Raw genomic sequence first — 20,451 nt, forward strand, 5'->3', positions numbered from 1 at the left:
CAAAGGTTGTTTGGCTTTTGTAACATTAGCTAAACCTATTTTAATGCTTTGGACCATTGTGCAATTTGAGTAATTAGATATTTGTTTTGATGTATAATTGGTGTTGATGTACAAAATTTTGACCTCTTATCAAAGCCAAACTTGTGTTTTTAGTCTTTTTTTTTGAATCCACCGCCAGATAAATCCATCCATATTTTGCCTCAATAACTCAGACATTACATACCAAATCAGACATTTCCATCTTTATTCGGCATATTACATCGATTAGGATAAAATGAAAAATGTACTCCAAAAACAATGCTTACAATCTTCAAAGACCAAAACCATATTTGAACTTTCTAATATCTGGGCAATAATTGTGGTTAGAAATATTTGTGGACATTAAAGAAGCCATTGAACTTGGAGGAAGAAACCTCAGGCTGCTTTGTTGGTCTAAACTCAACTACTTGCACACAAACTGTTCAAAAGGCAAATTTCCTATCTTGGTTCAAGTCATTCTACCACCATTGAGACTCTGGGCTAAACAAACTGCTTCACTTTAGGCAAAGCACGTGATAAACTGTTTTTGTACGACTGATAACCTGGTCCTCAGAATTGCCAAAGGAGACGTGGCTGGGCTAAGTGTTGTCGGCCTGGAGGGATTACTGCCACGTCCAGGAAGTCTCCAATATGGAATTTCTGAGAGGATAAGGTCATGTGATCATCAGGCCCTCTGCGTCCAGAAATGGTGGAACCAATTTCTTTAACTCTAAAGATAAATACAAGCACATGAAGGAACCAGATTAATACAAGAAGCAAGGGTGAGTTTCAAGGCATTAGCAAAATGAAATTGAAAAAAATAAAAAGGAACAGAGAAAGGATGGAAGTCAAAGGATTTATTATTTTGCTGGCAAATGGAGAAGGGTTACGTTTGGGGCAAAAAGAGTATGAAGAGGTGAAGTGCATTTGTTAAAAAAAAAAGAAAAGATTCAAAAAAAACTGTAAACAGGAGTTTGTATGAAATAGAAATACCTGTAGCCAATCCGTTTTGGATCTGGAAAAACAATAGCAAACTTGAATTCCGTCCCCTTTTTCCTGCTTTCAGGATTCACTTCCCGAACAAGGCTGGAGAGTTCACGGAGCGAGCAGTCCATCCTTTGCGAAAGTAGAAGGGTTTAAAGGATCAGTCATACCACACACTGTACTTCAGTGTTGCAAAACATTTGAAATCAATATAGACTTGGCCAATTTCTGAGATATGTGACTGCATAAAGTTCTGAAGGCATTTTTGAGGAAAAGCTGGTAAACAATCTTTTCCAAAGGATTTGACTAAAATAAATAATAAATATTTTGTTTACCAAGCTGAATTTTGAATTAGTATCAAAAAACAAAATGGCCACCAAGCAAAATTTCAAACGCCCATAACTTATGAACGAGTGGTGATAAAGTCATGATATTTGTGTCGAAGACCATGTTTTTGATAGCAATGAATGCGCTGAACACATCAGATTAACAATTGTGTAATGCTGAAATCACTATTTTAACACTCTTCGGTCAAGATAAGGCACAAATAATGATAAAATGTATGTTATACAATTAGGTTAAATATTGCTAGTCTGGCATAACATGTATTATTTTATAGGGGCCGCGGTGGGCAAGTGGTCTAAAGCGCTGGCTAACGGATCACAGGTCTCTGACCGCCTGGGTTTGAGTCCCGCTCGATCCAGTGTCAGAAAGTTTGTCGGTTTACTTGCCGCAAGTCGGTGGTTCTCCCGATTTTCGGGTCTTCCTGCACCATTCCCAAACCAATCGCATCGATATGAGTGAAATATCCTCAACTGAGGCGTAAAGCAATATTAACCAAACCTTAATGGTTAATATTAACCTTATTAATATTAATATATTAATATTAACCTAACCTATTATTTTATAACAGTTATTAATACCTATAGGTAGGCCTACATTTTCTTTATTAATAATAATTTATGTTCCATATTTATTTTCAGAGCAAAGAAGTCATTGACCCAGTCGGTAGCCTGAAGCGATCAACGCCAGTATCTATTGAGCTGTGCATCATTTGTCAAGAATCCAAACATAATGCATTATTCAATGCAACGTCACAAGGCCTCAATTCCATGAGGGATGCCACTGCAGCAAGGAAGAAGTTAAGGGATGCCAAGTACAGAGATGCAACAGAAGACTAACTTCAGCCTTCAAAGCTACCTCAACACCAGTGCTGGTATGGCACAAGTCACGTTATGTTGTGTATACAAGCAAGGAAAAAAATTCAGCGATTAAAGAAACAGTTTGGTAAAACCTTACCTACACACTCAGATGGTCATGTATCTAATGCCCCACACTGTACATCTGCAGGCTTGCGAAGCCAAACAAAGCCAATAGACTGGCTACTCTGCATGTTCTGTCAGGGCACCAGCATGAAGGAAAAGACATGCACTTTTATGACCAAGAACATGAGTAACCAAATTCTGTCAGCTGCGAAATATGTAGAAAATGTCAATATTCACATGGCAGATGTCAATGATAATATGGCAGCAGAAGGATGCTACCATCCAAATTGCCTGAAGACGTTTATGAGAGCTAGCGCCAAAGTCAAAGTTGAAAATAAGTGTTTTGATTTAGCCACGGTCTGGCTTGGGCAGGAATTGAGGCACTCAGCGGATGAAGGTCATGTTTTGGAGCTAGAACAAGTTTGGCTGCACTACAAAAAATTGGCAGATGAAGCAGGCATCAAAATTCCAAGATCCTTCATGAGCCACCCATCAACATTCAAAGAAAAGTTGTCAACTCTTGTCAATGATGTCTATGAATTTATTTTACTGCATGACAACTCTGCATGTGGTAAACAAACAATACTTCTGCCTGTAAAATTCCGCAATATCCCATTCTCTGAATGGTATGATCAGGATTTGGATGATGAGTTGACAACTATTCCTGTCTTCAAACCCCCAGAAGATGACTTTCTCTCCATGGTTCATATGTTGCACGAAAACTATGATTAGATATACTGTCTCACCCTTCATACAATGGAGTAGATGTAAGCGAAGAGGCAGCAATAGATTGTGTTCCACCAAGTGTGTATATGTTTATCCGTCTCTTGTTAGGTGGATAGTCACTATTGGAATTAGATCCTGATGAACATAATGATGAGGTGGAAGATGAAGAGGAGGACGCACACAAAAGAACAAGGGTGCTTAGTATTGCACAGGACCTCGTCTATAGTGTGAGTGGGGGAAAGAAAATGACTCCGAAACATGTTGGACTTGGGTCAACATTGCACCAAGCAACTAGGTCTAAAAAACTGGTAGCAATGTTCCATAATGCTGGTCACACTATCAGCGACAAAGATATACTCCGGATTGACAGCATTGGCTGAGAATACCTTGCAGCACATGGACCATGTGAATGGAGCTGTAGTACCACCGAACTTGGTTCCCAGATGGTTCATTCACTTCTCAGCTGACAATATTGACATCAATGATGCAACTTTAGATGGCAAGAACACTTTCCATGCCACACAAATCGCTGCTTGGCAAAGAGGGCCAACACACGATATTAAAGAATATTAACCCTTTGAAACGAACAACGTTGATTGTTCCACAAGCAATGGAAACAATCATTACTGCGAACATTTCTGAAGGCACAACTGAACCACGTTTTCCTGAAGTGCAAACAGAATGGTTCGATAACTCAAAGGATGATAACAGCACCATAACAGCTGCAGCCACTGATATGGCATTCATGCTTAAACGTCAACATGGGCAACCAAGACCCACCTGGACATCATTCAATCAAAAACACAGCCAGATTAATCCAGAGCAAAGCATAGTCGGATACCTGCCAATTATAGCCCCTGCACATGACATAGATACATTAAATACAGTTGTGCAAAGAATTTTACATACAACAGCTTCTTTCCAACAACAGCATGCAGTACTGACGGTGGACCAGGCGCTCTTTCTTGCATTGATGGAACTGAAATGGGAAAAATCCTCAATACAAGGATGTTTTGATTCCGAGATTAGGAGGATTGCATGTTTCTATGAACTTTTTGAAAATCCTGGGTCAGCACACACAGGATTCTGGTTTGGCGGAGGTCTGGATAGAGAGTGGATTCATGGGGCCGAATTCTACGGAGAAAGTGTTGGCTGGTAAATCTTATGCAAAAGGTGTTTGTGCTCACAAGCTAACAGTACAAGCACTATGGCAATTACTGATACCCCAGTTGATGCCATATCTGCAGGAACATGACCAAGAGCTGGAGGATGATATAGAGAATGCAGTGAGATCAAACGACCCACAAGATTACTCTGCATTTAGTGGTAATACTTGCCTCTGCCAAATTTCATACTCACATGACTGCATCTGCCCAAGATAGAGACCCGAACTTCCAATTTTGGTGGCAGTACATGGACATGGTGTGTATACTCCTCTGTTTTATCGGGGCTCAACGGGATGGACTTTGGGAGCTTCACATCGTTACCTTTCGGCAAATGCTCCCATACCTCCATCGATATGATCACACCAATTATGCCAGGTGGGGCTGTGTTTACTTGGCAGAAATGCAAAAACTTCCAGATGAAGTGAAAGATGAATTTGTCAAAGGCAACTTTGTTGTCAAAGGATCTGACCAAAGATTCAACCAAGTGAGCCCTGACCACAGCCAGGAGTGGCTCAATGGAACAGGAAAAAAAGGTGGTGGCATTGTGGGAATAACTAAAACTACATCAGCATTGAACCGATGGGCTCTATCGTACAACCTTCGTGCCTGCATCGCAAACAAAACTAGGGCACTGTTTCATGTAGGGAGTGATGATCAAATGATTCACAATTAAACTACTAAAGGCAGAATGAAGTGAGACTGAGGATGAAGAGAATATCATGTCAGTTCTACAGAGATTCAAAGTGTTCTCACCAGAGCGGGTTATGATGTTCTCCAGAATATTGCTACAAAGGATTTGGCAACCATCGACATTCAGCAATCTCTTCTGAATGCTGAGGAGATGGGCCAAGTTCAACTGATGACTTTTGTCAAAGAAAGATTAATCATCTTTGAAGATGGTCATTCAACAAGAAAGCCGAGAGATCCATTGCACATGGCCAACGCTCTCACTTTTTCATCCCTCTATGAAGGCAAGAAAGACAGGGGAAACTAGAGGGGGAGCACTCGGGAGAGTGCAAAACCTCCGCCGCCAATACTGCTGGATCACTCAAGTGAACCTTATATCTTATTCGTTAAATATGATGTCAACAGTGCTGACAGAGTTATAGTTCTTTTCTCCAACATTGTTTTTTTTTTGGGGGGGGGGGGTTGGAAATCACTTAAAACATGTAGAAATGCAAAAAAAAAGAAATCGAAATTTTGTTGAAAAAAAAAGTTGCAAAAATTTTTTTTTCTCTAACAATTCTTTTTTTGGGGGGGGTTTGGAAATCACTTAAAACATTTGGGGGGGGACAAAGTCCAAAATCTAATGGCATGATCCTTAGACCATACCTAACCCCCCCCCCCACCAAGTTTCGTCGAAATCCGTCAAGTTTTTCCGTAATACTGTTCACAAACAAACAAACAAACAAACAAACAAGCAGTCATAGACTGGTACTTACGAAATCGTCAACTTGACCTCTGACCTTGTCTAATAAAAGCTGTCTCTAGAGAAGGTAGCGACGCAAACCAGAAGTTTCTACGATGATTCTGTACCAAACCATCAAAAATCGTAAGTCGACCGAAGCTAAAATCTCCATTTCTCCACGCAATTATTTAATATTATTTTATCAAAGTCACAAAACCATAATATTCGGGCATCCACCAACAATCTTTACATAATCCGACGGCTTAGCGAGTCAGGCATGCGACGATAACCTTTATTGGGATAAAAAATGACTTTTAAACACCGTCTTTATCGAAAACACCATCAGCGCACACGCAAAACCTTTACGTGGGTCAACGACGCGTTTGCTCGAGCGCACTGCATCACCTGACGACCCGTGACGCGCCGAGTGAAATATTTTTATACAATCTTAAAACGTCTCCAAAACATCCGATTTTTACCAGAATTTCGACAACCGAGTTTTAAGCGTCCGAAGCGATCGCAAAAACCGAAGACAAAATTAAAATTGAAGTTAAAATGAACTCGTAACGTTGAGCGAAGCAAAAATCTCCATTTCTCCACGCAATTATTTAATATTATTTTATCAAAGTCACAAAACCGTAATATTCGGGCATCCACCAACAATCTTTACATAATCCGACGGCTCAGCGAGTCAGGCATGCGACGATAACCTTTATTGGGATAAAAAAAATGACTTAAACACCGTCTTTATCGAAAACACCGCCAGCGCGCACACGGAAAACCTTTACGTGGGTCAAAGACGCGTCTGCTCGAGCTCACTGCATCACGGGACGACCCGTGACGCGTCGAGTGAAATATTTTTTATACAATCTTAAAACGTCTCCAAAACATCCGATTTTTACCAGAATTTCGACAACCGAGTTTTAAGCGTCCTAAGTGATCGCAAAACCGAAGACAAAATTAAAATCGAAGTTACAACGAACTCGTAACGTCGAGCGAAGCAAAAATACTCCATTTCTCCACATGAATTTACGGAATTATGTTTGACCTCACTGTGACCTTGACCTTTGACCAATTTTTGACCAAAATCTAATCAGCGCTAGCAATCACCCTCCTGAATCACGTGGTGTAATTTGACATTGGTAGCTTCTTCCGTTCTCGAGTTATCGTGCCTAAAAACAAACAAACAAACACACAAACAAACAAACAGAAACGGAAGTAATCAATATACAGTCATGCGCCACTTAACGATGTTCCGGGCAACGACGGATTGCATATACGACGGATCTGCCAGCTCTGAAAAAAAAAAAAGTAGCTGAAAAATTCCTATCGCCGAGTGATGTAGCCGACGTAGCGCTGCCAGTCGTATAAAAATAGCACGTACAATTATGTACGCTGTACAGTACATAATACTTCATAATGATAATAAACGACAGTGTGGCCGTTATAATGCGATTGTTGAGGTCCATAAAATGTCATCGCGAAAAAAGCAGGGTCGTGCTAAATCGGGATTCAAAGAAATTGGCTTTCAAACTGAACCAATGTTTGCACGTTTACCTTCGAGCAAGTAAATTACCTTTGAATTGAAGAATTCCACGAATAAATCGTTACAGTCGAAATTAAAACACTAATTTCTTTTTGGTGAAGCTTTTCATGTCGTTAAAACAATCGCACTGTTCCGAAAATATATATCACAATTGACAGGAGCTCGTTTCTTCATTTATAAATTATAACATCGATGCAATGATTACGTATTTATAAAATCCAAATGCTATTTATTAATCTTTCTGAAATCGATGCGGGAGGAGATTGTAAACTGCTGCTAACAACACCGATGGCCGTCATGAACAGCACAAAGGTAAATGTAACGTGTCTTCCGTCTCTCTTGGATGTGGGTCCCAATTGCCGACAGTATTCAGTACAGTAACATGCTGTACAGGTTTGTATCCGAGGAGCAATAGGCTATACCATATAGCCTAGGTGTGTAGTTTTGTGTAAGTACGATGTTCGAAAACGAAAAAAAAAATGATGTTCACACAACGACGACGTCGCCTAACGACGCGTTTCTCAGAAAGTAACCCCGTCGTTAAGTGGCGCTTGACTGTACTTAAGAAATCTTTAGATTTCGTAAGTAACAAACAAACAAACAGAAAGGGGTGAAAACAGTAGCCTCCGATCTTCGATGGCGGAGGTTAAAGATACCATTATGAAGGCAGATATAAGTATACATCAGCGCCTGATTACTGCCTACCAGGCTGGGAGGAGCGTTAACCTTCACACAATATTAAATCATGAGCTGATGCCTGTGCCAGTTTCCATTGCATACACGAATGGCAGTCTGTGGACTGGGAACAAATCCGTCCGACTTGAGGTGATGACACAGGGTGTAACATGTCCAGCAGAGGTTACAATTGATGGAACATCATGCCTAGTGATGATGGGCAAGCCCTGGTCATCTCATTGGGTAAACCTGCTGGCATCACCAACTTTGGGGAACTGGCAGATGCATTTGTCAAATTGGTTATGCATGTGGGCCGATGTTTTGACAGGATTGATGTCACATTTGATAGGTATAGAGACACTTCAATCAAGGCTGGCACAAGGACGAAACGCTCAAAGCATGCCCGTCTCATCAGAAGAATAATAGAAGATGGCTCAGTTCCAGTTCCCCCCAAATGGACTGACTTTCTCGCCGTGCCTGAGAATAAGGCAGATCTAGCATGCTTCCTCTCAAATCACATGATTGCAAATGCCCCAACAAACAAAACCTTAAGGCCCAGTCACACCTTGACGTTTTAGCCAGCTTATGCCGATTTTTGGATAATTTGTGGAAAACGCTGATACTCGTTGAATACGTTATGGGTAAGTTTTGATAACATTGAAAGCACGCTGAAAAAACACTGCCATACGTCAGAGTACGCTGGCTTTAAACGTTGTACTTTGTGGTTATCTTCAAATTTTCCATGCTTGAAATTTTAAGACTTATGCCAGCGTATGACTCACACGTTCCGCATAACGCTGGCCATAAGTTGTAGGCACGTTACGCGATCGTTGACTCACGTCGACACACGTTACTTGTAAGTTACTCACAAGTCGAAACACGTCGAGTTAATGTTTAGCGTACCCGAAACTTATTTCTAACCTATGAGTAACGTGTTGTAGGCACGTTACGCGATCGTTGACACACATCGACACACGTTACTTGTAAGGTACTCATAAGTCGAAACACGTCAAGGTAATGGTTAGCGTCAGTGTTCCAGACTCCCTGTTTTTTTTTTTTTCTTCGGTATGACGGTGATGTTGAAACTTCCATTTCTAGTGCGGTTATAATATAATATAATTTAATAGGCTGCCGCTCAACAATTTAAATCATAACCGCACTAGAAATCGAAGTGTCAACATCACCGTCATGCCGAAGAAAAAAAAAATAAAAACAGGGAGTCTGGAACACTGACGCTAACCATTACTTTGACACGTTTCGACTTATGAGCACCTTACAAGTAACTTTTGTCGACGTGTGCCAACGTTCGCATATCGTGCGTACTGCGTACAACTTATTCCCATCGCATGCGGAACGTGTGAGGCATACGGCAAGTACGTCGTAAAATGTTTAACACGTTTAAAATTACAAGATGTACTCCACTTAATACGACGTATGATAGCGTACTTTAGCGTTTTATTCACGTATACCAAGCTTACCCATACCAGATTCGACGTGCGCCAGCGTTTTAGACGCATTTTTCAGAGGTCGGCATACGCTGGCAAGATCGCCAAGGTGTGACTGCGATGTTGACACTTCCATTTCTCCGGCGGTTATGATTTGAATCGATGTGTGGCAGCCTTTTAATAGGCTACGTCATGTCATCGTCGGCGATACGTGCAGCGCGATATGCATTAGTTAGACTATCGTTGGGCAGAGGTTGTGGAGGCCGACAACAGGCTAAGCATTCGTTGGTATAAGTTATCTATAAGACAACGAAACGTTCTGTGTCCGTTACTAATATGTTATGCATACGACCAACTCGTTATGAATATGTCCGAATCTTTAAAAAAAACATCAAAAGTTCAACGTAAGCCAGCGTTTTACATACATTTTGATACGTTGCCATTACTGGCTAAAACTTCAAGGTGTGACTGGGCCTTTAGTAGTTGCTGGTGGTTTCCAGAGAGAGGATGAAGTACAAACATTAAACCATGAGTTGGACATTCAACAGTTGGCGGCCAACCATGAGGAGGCTGATACCAGACTTGTCCTGCATTGTGTGCACACCAATGCCGAGAGTGTTGTATCAGCATGAGATACTGATGTGTTGGTCCTGCTGGTGGCACCTTTTCACAAAATGGCATGCACAAATTTGTGGATGAAGGCAGGTACTGACAAACGCCAGAAGTATATTCCAGTACATGAAATCCGACAGGTCCTTCCATTCATGCAGCCAGTCTTTGAAGCCCTTATCCCTTTCCATACAGTAACATGGTGTGATACAGTGTCATACTTTGCAGAACACAGCAAGAAGACTGCATGGAAAGTATTCACCATGGATAATCACCTCATCAAAGATCTTGGTATAGGAGAGCGAACTCCAACAAAAATGAAGAATGCAGAGAAGTTTGTGTGCAAGTTGTATGGAGTACCGGAGTCCAACCGTTGTGATCAGGCCCGTGTAAAACTGTTTTGTAAAATCAAATCACCAGAAGCACTGCATCCAACAACAGATGCTCTAAAATATCATGTTCAACGGGCACACACCAAAGCCTGGTGTGGAAGCAGGCGACAAATCCACACCAGGTCCTTCCCTCACCTGAAACCATAGGTTGGACAATGGACGAAGGACAGCTATCCCCAAAACTGTCATCACTTGCTCCCATCCCCAAGTCTTGCAAGGATATTGTGTCATGTGGATGCACAAAGGGACATACATCTCTTAATTGCACATGCAGAAAGTCGAAACTATTATGCACCGGGGCTTGCAAATGTGCAGATAGTAGCATCATGTGTAAAAACAAAATGGACTGAGTTGAACACATTTTGTGTGATGGAGCACAGTTACATTCGACTGTCTGCAATGTAATTCATTGCGAGTGAATAAATTCTGACATAGTAACATTACAATCATTATTATGTGAAGATGTTCACCAACAAATATAAAATTAAGAATTTATTGAAAATGCTATATGTGTTACATGATCAGTTTTCGCATGGTTTTCTTAACAAATCAGTTATTATTACTTAATTTCAATGTCTGGCAGTGTAATTCTTACTGGTTTCACCCATATATATTGAATATAATTATAATCTGTTGTGTTCAGCGCATTCAGAGCTATCAAAAACATGGTCTTCGACACAAAGATCATGACTTTATCACCACTCGTTCAGAAGTTATGGGCGTTTGAAATTTTGCTTTTTGATAATTTTGATACTAAAAATTCAAAATTCAGCTTGGTAAACAAAATATTCATTTTCAGCACAGTCAAATGCTTCAGAAAAACTAGTTTACCAGCTTTTCCTCAAAAATGCCCAATGCAGTCACATATCTCAGAAATTGGCCTAGTCTAATACGCTCGGCGTCAGTTTGTGTTGGCAATGTTGACAAAAGACATAGTGCAGCCCATATGTGTATGACCCTCCTTGCACATAAGGCTGCTGAGACAGTTTCATTAGCCAAGGAGCACAATCAATGGCTAGGACACTGACACAGGATACTCGACAGGCTCACTTTTTTGAGCAAGCTGGCACTCATTTTGCCGACCCTGGAAGAATGACAAGCCGAGTCTACACACCTGGGGTATTTTGGCATGGTTGAGGCTTTAACTCGAGACTTTGAGATCCTAAACCAACTACCTTAACTATTAAACCACCACCAAGCTATACATACAGGTCTGGTTCATAAAAATTAGTATAACTAGTGCATGCCCGTACGTGCGTGCCCGTACATACGTGTGTGGCTGTAGGTGCGTGGCCGTACGCGCGTGCCCGTACTTGCAAAAAATATATATATTTAATTGTGACGTAATAGCACCATGTCCTGTCATTGGTTGGCAAATAAATGGCCGTAACTTGGGAACCGCTTGTCAGATTAATATCAAACCTTGAAAAGGCACATCTTCAGGTCCCCAGCAATATTCCTAGCAAGTTTCAATGACATCGGATCAGGGGTTGTCGAGAAACGGCGGTCGCTGACACACACAGACAGACAGACAGGGACACAGAGATTGCTGGAATTATAGATAGACTAGTGCATGCCCGTAGGTGCGTGGCCGTACGTGCAAAAAAAACTTTAAAAAAAAAAACTTTCAAACCGCGTGCCAGAAACAGCCACACAGGCCATTCCTTCACTCTCGCGTGCCCATACGTGCGTGGCTGTATGTGCAAAAAAAAACCAAAAAAAACTTTCAAACAACCACACAGGCCGTTCCTTTGTTCTCGTAAACAACGACTGGATAGGGGCATTGTGTTTATCTATAAATGCGCATAAGAAATCGAGAAATTATTAGAATACAGTAAGTCATCACTATCCGGAAGTGGTGCGTGCCCGTACGGAAAGTTAACATGCATTCCACAAATTATAATCGCTTGCGGGGCATTCCATGTCAAGTGTACACACCCTCCTGACACTAATACCTCATTTTCTCCCCATATGTTGGTCATTTATTCACTTGGGTGAAAAAACTCAAAATACCAACTTTTAGACCTGTGGGCCCATCAGGGCCCATTTTAGGGGCCCCCCAAATTTGGGTGCCCCCAGCTGCCCCACAATCTTCCAGAGGCCATATCACAAGTTGTAGTGGTCTGATTTGGCTTATCTTGGTATCAAAATGTTCGTAAAAGCGAGATCTTTCAAATTGCGTAAAGTAAAATCACTCCGAAACAGTAATTCAAAAAGTTATAGTTTGGGGCGCCCTTTGACCTTGGGCCCCAGCTCCCCAGCCAAACCAATGGTCCCGATTTTTTTGTGTGAGAATACCCCTTCATATACTCCAACACCTCAGCATAAAAGAAAATGGGATCCCAATGGGTTCACGCTTGGCAAAGATTTATGTTGGGGGACTCGGGTGCTGGACGCACAATACGCCACAATACATAGCACAATATTTGAACACAAGATTTCCAATACACTATATCAGTATATTGTACATAAATTTTCCACATGCACATGCAGGAACTGGAAGCGATACTAGTATGAGTAAGACTTTTTCCTAGCATATTATAGTCAAGATTTTTTGCCAACCAATGTTTTATTTGACAGTATGTATTGTGGCGTATTGTGTGTCCAGCACCTGAGACCCCAACATAAATCTTTGCCATGCTTGAACCCATTGGGATCCCATTTTCATTTATGCTGAGGTGTTGGAGTATATGAAAGGGTATTCTCACAAAAAAAAAATATTAATAATAATCGGGACCATCGGTTTGGCTGGGGAGCGGGGGCCCAAGGTCAAAGGGCGCCCCAAACTATAAAACTTTTTGAATTACTGTTTCGGAGTGATTTTACTTTACGCGATTTGAAACATCTTGCTTTTACGAGCATTTTGATACCAAGATCAGCCAAATCGGACCACTACACCCTGTGATATGGCCTCTGGAAGATTGTGGGGCAGCCGGGGGCGCCCAAATTTGGGGGGCCCCTAAAATGGGCCCCGATGGGCCCACAGGTCTAAAAGTTGGTATTTTGAGTTTTTCACCCAAGTGAATAAATGACCAACATATGGGGATAAAATGAGGTATTAGTGTCAGGAGGTTGTGTACACTTGACATGGAATGCCCTTAAAGCATATAAGTAACAACTGCTGTGATACTTACACACACAGAGTTAATTAAAATCAAATTTGCTAGCCATGACATTCACTGCCATTGACCATTGCCACTCCTACACCACGGTAACCAAGGCGCCCTTTCCCCATCGGCCACACCTACGCAGCAACGTGTCCTGTCATTGGTTTTGTAAATAAATGGCTGCAGCAATGTGTCCTGTCATTGGTTTGGTAAATAAATGGCCGTAACTTGGGAATCGCTTGACCGATTAATATCAAACATTGAAAAGGCACATCTACAGGTCCCCAGCAATATTCCAGGCAAGTTTCAATTACATCGGACCAGGGGTTGTCGAGAAACCGTGGTCGCAGACACACACATACAGACAGACACACAGAGATTGCTGGAATTATAGATAGACTAGTATGTGCCTGTAAAAAAAAAAAAAAAAAAAAAAAAAAAAAAATCATAAATAAATATTCAAACCGCGAGCAACAAACAACAACCACACAGGCCGTTTCTTCGCTCTCGCGTGCCCATACGTGTGTGGCGCGGAAGTTCTCATATCACAGTTACGATGATTCGCAATTTAGGTTTTAATGGCCAATTATTCAATTAGCGCCAACGTATTTTGCCTTTTCGCAATGTCATTGCAAGGAACAACAAAAAGAGAAGAGAAGAGAGAAAAAAATTACTTCCTGGTTCGGAGCATACCAGCACTCTGATGTTACCGAAATTTATGCACCGTCTCATATGAAAACGATCATAACTTGCGGCATTGTGTTTATCTATAAATGCGCATAAGAAATCGAGAAATTATTAGAATACACGAAGTCATCACTATCCGGAAGCCCGTACGTTGTAACCCGTAATGGGGAACGCGGCTGAGCTTCCCTTCCCCATCAGCCACGCCCACGCAACAACGTGTCTTGTCATTGGTTTGGTAAATAAATGGCCATAACTTGGGAAGCACTTGTCCGATTAATATCAAACCTTGAAAAGGCACATCCTCAGGGCCCCAGCAATATGCCTGGCAAGTTTCAATTAGATCGGACCAGCGGTTATCGAGAAACAGCGGTCACATACACACACACACACACACACACACACACACACACACACACACACACACACACACACACACACACACACACACACACACACACACACACACACACACACACCTGGAATTATAGATAGATGTGGTGAGAACTGGGCATGTGCTAGGTACATTATAAATTATTAAGTGGTCAATTTTTCTTTGCCATTGAGATACCTATCTAAATTCAGTTAATTTCTCATGATAAAGAATGTACTGATGTCTCCGGATTCGTGTGTGTTGTACGAATGTGTGACATCTCTGAAACGAAGAAAGCAGCGGTCAAGGCACTCGTCGATGAGGTACGTGCATTCACCTCTCAGCCGTCTTATCTGGGTTTGAATCATGACCAAGCTATGAGCCTGGTGTGGCTCAGTGGTTAAGGTGGTGGCTTAGGATCCTCAGGGTCCTGAGTTCGAGCCCCACTGGTCGCTGAGTTAGCATCGGGGAGGTAGACTCAGCCTGTCATCCTTCCGAAGGTTGGAAAAATGAGCACCAGTAGACTGGTAATTATCCCTGCAGGGTCGAAGGTGACTAAAGGGTTGGCGTTAGGAAGGGCATCCGGCCGTAAAAACATTGCCGCAAGAAAGGATACCATGATTGGAGCCTGCAAAAAGCTGACCCCTGCTCAGGGAAAAAGGCTTTCAAATGGTGTGATGATGATGAATCATAACAAGCTATATGCCCCCGTCCCGGCGTTTCGCAAACATGGTGATTAAAAGTGTGGACAATCACTCATTCATCCATCTAATGGGACCATACTCTGTGCAGAACGTTGCTGCTGCCTAAGCAGTCTCCTTGGCTATCGGGTACAATCTTGGACGGGTCGCCACTCCGACACAGGATACCAGCAAGCTGGTACTCATTTTGCCGACCTCGGAAGGATGACAGGCAGTCAACCCACCTGCTATTAATTCAACAGCGGAGGAGGATTTGAACTCAGGATCCTCGGATCCCAAGCCCACCACCCTAACCATTAAGCCAACACCAGGCATACAATCACTCGGATGGACCTTAAATTGAGCGTCTCGTCTGTTAGCGTTACGCAGTCGGTGGACGTTAAAGATCCCACGGTGTCCTTCGCAAAGAGCAAGCATGATATCCCCAACACGATGAGTGAATTACAAATTCCTGCCCCAACTACTCTGTCGAGCATCAAACCTGGCCAGCAGGTTCGTGAAAGACTTAGGCCACAAACTTCCCTGGCCAACCGCTCAAGAACGTGGAAATAATTGTGGACGTTACAGAAGAAGAAGCAGCCACTGAACTTGGAGGAAGCAACATCGTTTTCCCCAAGCACTCTGGGTACCAGCAACGCAATCTTAATGATGTTGCTTTTTCTCTTCACACTCAATGGGGTCTTATCACTATGGAAACCAACGCATGACGTCAATCGTTCGACGTGGCCAACGTCACAATCGAACAGCTGACCTCTCACATTCACAGCGGATGCTTTAACCATTACGTTACCAAATGTGGTTACATACACAAGGTCTAGCAAAGGATCATGTTGGTTTTTTAGATCCTCGTGGAGGATCTCCAAGTCTTACTCACGTTGTTGTTCTTCATCTTCTTCTTGTGGACTTTTTTGTTTCACAGCCGACAGTTTTCATCGAAACTTCCTGAAACTTGGCGTATATATGTAAAAATACCCCGCGCAGACAATAACCATCTCCGATTTTGGAAATTCTTCCGAGAAAAAAAAGTTGACGTCATAATATCTCCGCTTATGGAAATCGCCTAAAAAATTATCTCCGAAACTTGGCAAGCTGTTTGAATTTTGTTTGTGGGAATCGAACAGGGCATTAGCACAGGTAATTTATCGCAAACCTGATACATCCCAATGACGTCATATTCGTTTATATGACGTCATCATTAAGAGGACGAGGATCTTAGCTCATTTGAGCTTGTTTTTCTTGGTGTTCACGAAGTCGAGGCTCATGTAAAAACTAGAAAGAACTCTTCCAATACCATAGCGACATACCAAGTGTATATCTGCAGCTCGTTTCCGGGCGTTGTACCTCGGACGAAATCCTCAGCGCGATGATGTCTGCCCGTATCAGAGACAAAGACACGGAGCAACAACGGACACGTCTGTGGGGGTCGAGATTACAAATTAATGAATAAATAAAATGTACACATCCAGTGATATCGCAAAGCGCCCTTTTGTTACCAAGAAACCACGTGATCCAATCACTGCCAAATACAACCACCATAATGTGTTTTTTTTTTTTACCCCCCATTACCCTTTCTCGATCCACCGCTCTCTCGGGCTCCCTCGCTGGAATCTCCCCTTGTGTTACAGTAGATTCGAGCGCCATCCTAACTTCGCCGGATGTAACGCGGTGACCCGGAAGCGGAAACTGCGTCGGGATTCTAACGAATATTTTATATTTTAATTCAAACTATTCAAACAAACGAATATAATTATATATATATATATATATATATATATATATATATATATATAATTATATAATTATATATATATCCCATATATATTCACCAACATTGGCAAAAAAGAAACTTGGAGGAAGTCAATAGGATCATACACCGCCCAACGTGTTCAGAATACACCACACAAAGGATGTTCAGGTTCACTGATTTTGAGTGTATCTTATTGAGTCTATTTTTCCGTTGGAGTAATGCTCAAGATCGTGTTATTTAAGTTTAATCACAAATAAATGGTTCGTGTCGGTGAACGCGAAACAAACCCATCACATGCCGCCATGAACACAAAGTCCAAGCGTTGATGGAAAGATCGAGTTTCCACAGCAACGAGACAAATGGGGAACGTGTGGCGGCGGAATCACCTGAACGAGGTTCAATGTTCCAATGATGAGGTCAACTGTGGGTTCAGGAATGTGCGACGTTGTAATGCACTCGATGGACAAGGACGAGGGTTGTGAAGGGGGAACATCAGGTTTTATTCGGACACGGGCACAGCACAATACAACACAATACAACACAGCACAGCACAATACAATACAATACAACACAACACAGCATCGGAACATGGGCGGGTCACATGACTCTGCTTAACCACACCCCGGTGCACCCATGTATGTATATATTACCATAAACTACAGCACTGATACATCTCATCTCACCTCATCTCTCCCCCCCTCCCTTTTTTTTCCACTCATCAGGGGGGGGGGTAGACAAAACCTTGATAATATGATAGTATATATCCAAATACATACGTATCCAAAAGTTCTCCAATCAAATATCTGCAGTTATTGTGTATTTTCATCTTGAAAATCGATGCATTCCCCGCGCTCTCTCTCATTTGAATTTTCTCCACTCGGATCACGTGTGGGCCACGTGACGCTTCGACAGCCAATAGATCGGCTGACATCGTATGGATGTTACATCAGACTGTCACGTGACCAGTTCAGTTGTCCAAGATGGCAGCTTCCTGCAGGGAGGAAATCACCGGCAGCTGATCGGCGATTTTTGATCAATATGGCGTGAGGACGCTCCCCCGTGTATTATTCACCAGGACAATGGAGCGAACGAAGAAGTCAAACGTTTTACTTCTGTAAGATGGGATAAATGGAGAGAAAGTGTCAACAAATGGCTCGTGTTCGATGGTCACGAACGACGTTCAGCCGAGAGTGCCGGCGTGGGAGGACTAACTTCGATCATGGGCCTCTTGTACCCGGAGTGCCGGTGTAAATACTTCAAGCTACCCCCCCCCTTAAAGTTACCTCCTGGTGCATTAATTCAGCGGCCGAAAGGGCTTGAACTCAGGACCCTAGGATCCCACGCCGCCACCCTCACCACGACTCAGGACCCTAGGATCCCACGCCGCCACCCTCACCACTACTCAGGACCCGAGGATCCCACGCCGCCACCCTCACCACTACTCAGGACCCGAGGATCCCACGCCGCCACCCCTCAACCACGACTCAGGACCCTAGGATCCCTCGCCGCCACCCTCACCACTACTCAGGACCCGAGGATCCCACTCCGCCACCCTCACCACTACTCAGGACCCTAGGATCCCACGCCGCCACCCTCACCACTACTCAGGACCCTAGGATCCCACGCCACCACCCTCACCACTACTCAGGACCCTAGGATCCCACGCCGCCACCCTCACCACGACTCAGGACCCGAGGATCCAACGCCGCCACCCTAACCACTACTCAGGACCCTAGGATCCCACTCCGCCACCCTCACCACGACTCAGGACCCTAGGATCCCAAGCCGCCACCCGAACCACTACTCAAGACCCTAGGATCCCAAGCCGCTACCCTAATCACTACTCAGGACCCTAGGATCCCAAGCCGCAACCCTAATCACTACTCAGGACCCTAGGATCCCAAGCCACCACCCTAACCACTACTCAGGACCCGAGGATCCCAAGCCACCACCCTAACCACGACTCGGGACCCTAGGAACCCAAGCCGCCACCCTAACCACTACTCAGGACCCGAGGATCCCAAGCCACCACCCTAACCACGACTCAGGACCCTAGGATCCCACGCCGCCACCCTCACCACTACTCAGGACCCTAGGATCCCACGTCGCCACCCTAACCACTACTCAGGACCCTAGGATCCCAAGCCGCTACCCTAATCACTACTCAGGACCCTAGGATCCCAAGCCACCACCCTAACCACTACTCAGGACCCTAGGAACCCAAGCCGCCACCCTAACCACTACTCAGGACCCTAGGAACCCAAGCCGCCACCCTAACCACTACTCAGGACCCGAGGATCCCAAGCCACCACCCTAACCACGACTCAGGACCCGAGGATCCCAAGCCACCACCCTAACCACTACTCAGGACCCTAGGATCCCAATCCACCACCCTAACCACTGAGCCAACACCAGGCTCCGCACTCAGCCTGTCATCCTTCCAAGGTCGGCGAAATGAGTACCAGTTCCAGTGTGTGTACTGGTAGAGGGGCACTGCATCAGCGACACATTCGCGCTTCTAGAAATGATAGCTACACCGGCAGCGAAGCTGCCATACGACCACCACCACCACAACTAAATTGTGAATTAAAAATAAGTGTTTTCATTGCCTTTCTTATACATTGATTGTATTGTGTTATTTCCATAATTGTAAGTATAGTCTGAGTTGGTTAAAAAGATAAACCAGTTTGTCCATTTGTATCAACTATATCGAAGAAGGATTTCATTAAAATGTGGCAAAAGCTATAACTCTGAGAAATACTGATTTCAATTAATAACAATATTAAAATAAAATCATTCATAATAAAATCAAAATTCATTGCAAACTCTTTAAAAGCGGTCACGTGGTCAATGGTTTTTCCCTAATTAGTTTTCAATATCAATTAAATTACTATTTTTTGTAAATAAACATACATAAATAAATGTTTTGAGGGGGGTAATCTGAAATCGTAGGGGTTGGGATGAAATCGATTTCAACCTACCCCCGGGGGTAACTTGAAATCGATTTCAGATTACCGGGAGGTAACTTGAAGGGGGGTGGGGCACTTTCTGAGCCATGGCTGATGGCCTATCAGGAGGCTCACAGACAGGAGCTGATCTTCTTCAAGCTAGTGGAGGCTGTCCTTGCTTGCAACTGCTGTGGGTTTCAGGGTCAGGAAGGAGTTCAGGTACATTGATGGGTGAAAAGCTTCCATGAGGAAACACCTCAGGTTCAAACGCAGGTGGTGTTCGTGCAGAATTGTGTGACGAAGGAACTTGAGCCGGTTCAATGTTTGGCTCCCCATGATGTAACCTGAGTTGGTCAACATGTTGACACCTGCATCCACCATCACACAACTTCACAAGAAGCATCGTTTCACCAATGTTAGCGATAATGATGTCAGATACCACTTGGTTCCACATCTGGAGTTCAACACGTTTCCAGGATCATTGATCTGGAAGTTGCGGTATACAGACGTTTGGTCGTGATTACGTTTCTGTTGATACTTGTTATTCCCGACCTCGACCATTACGTCCGGATGCACTGATGAAAACCGTGTTGTTAATTCACAACCCATCAGAAGCTTGGCAGGTGAGCGACCGGTGGTTTGATGTGGTCTGGTGCA

At 43.3% G+C, this 20,451-nt stretch overlaps 1 protein-coding gene and 1 pseudogene across 2 annotated transcripts; one reads left to right on the forward strand and one right to left on the reverse strand.

Moving 5' to 3' along the window:
* Positions 1-227: 227 nt before the first annotated feature.
* SAP18 (Sin3A associated protein 18) lies at positions 228-17,451 on the reverse strand. Of its 2 annotated transcripts, none has more exons than XM_085850393.1 (4): positions 17,233-17,451; positions 16,404-16,513; positions 1,012-1,134; positions 228-748 (listed from the first exon to the last, which is right to left on the reverse strand). In XM_085850393.1, exons 1-4 carry the CDS (start codon positions 17,434-17,436, stop codon positions 589-591), a joined length of 597 nt encoding a protein of 198 aa, XP_085706519.1. In that variant the 5' UTR covers positions 17,437-17,451; the 3' UTR covers positions 228-588. The 2 variants fall into 2 exon arrangements, with proteins under 2 accessions (XP_085706519.1, XP_085706520.1); XM_085850394.1 differs by lacking the exon at positions 17,233-17,451 and adding an exon at positions 16,666-16,795.
* LOC147015551 (uncharacterized) lies at positions 2,152-3,701 on the forward strand (annotated as a pseudogene).
* Positions 17,452-20,451: the final 3,000 nt, after the last annotated feature.

This window comes from Eptatretus burgeri, chromosome 12 (genome assembly GCF_056783735.1).
Source record: "Eptatretus burgeri isolate ZD-2024b chromosome 12, Ebu_testis_v1, whole genome shotgun sequence".
NCBI classification, from domain to species: Eukaryota; Metazoa; Chordata; class Myxini; order Myxiniformes; family Myxinidae; genus Eptatretus; species Eptatretus burgeri.